General features: G+C 60.8%; 1 protein-coding gene across 1 annotated transcript in view; it reads left to right on the top strand.

Moving 5' to 3' along the window:
- Window positions 1–137: 137 nt before the first annotated feature.
- Window positions 138–472, top strand: part of SNX27 (sorting nexin family member 27) — a gene marked incomplete at its 3' end in the record, with an annotated part of 3350 nt that continues 3015 nt past the window's right edge. The window contains exon 1 of the mRNA XM_010152414.1: window positions 138–212. Coding sequence (XP_010150716.1) covers window positions 155–212 — 58 coding nt within the window. The remainder of the gene's footprint in view (window positions 213–472) is intronic.

Here is a 472-nt window from a genome sequence, read left to right as displayed (position 1 = left end):
CCCCCAGCACCCCAAATCCTCCTCACGTTAGCCAATACCTGGGAATAACTGGTACAACACCGACCTGGCCCCACGCGGGACGGACCTGCTGGCTCCTTCTCCTCATCCCGCTTTCCCTTCGGTTGCTCTTTAGGCCGTGGCCGCGAAGGTCGGGATGGACAGCGTTACGGCCAACTACTTCGCCCTGTTCGAGGTGATCAATCACTCCTTTGGTAAGTCTCCAATCCCCTTGGGAAAGCTCTGCAGAGCCGGCGGACGCTTCCGTTAGGTCTTACCTCTACACGCAAAACTGGGAGCCCCGGGAGGAATTGGGCACGGCCGGCTCCGGTCACAAGGAGCCCCCGAAGCTGGACTTTCCCTTCCCAACGCAGCTCAGGGGGACGAGTGTTTTGCCCAGCTGAGACGTGTTTTACTCTGGTTCAAAGGCCCCGGCAAGCCTGGGGAAGGCAGCCGGCGTCTCCCAACACCGCAG

This window comes from Eurypyga helias, unplaced genomic scaffold (genome assembly GCF_000690775.1).
Source record: "Eurypyga helias isolate BGI_N326 unplaced genomic scaffold, ASM69077v1 scaffold29165, whole genome shotgun sequence".
In the NCBI taxonomy this organism is placed as follows: domain Eukaryota; kingdom Metazoa; phylum Chordata; class Aves; order Eurypygiformes; family Eurypygidae; genus Eurypyga; species Eurypyga helias.
The sequence above is the reverse complement of the archived record's forward strand: the minus strand, read 5'-3'. Positions and strand labels throughout refer to the sequence as shown.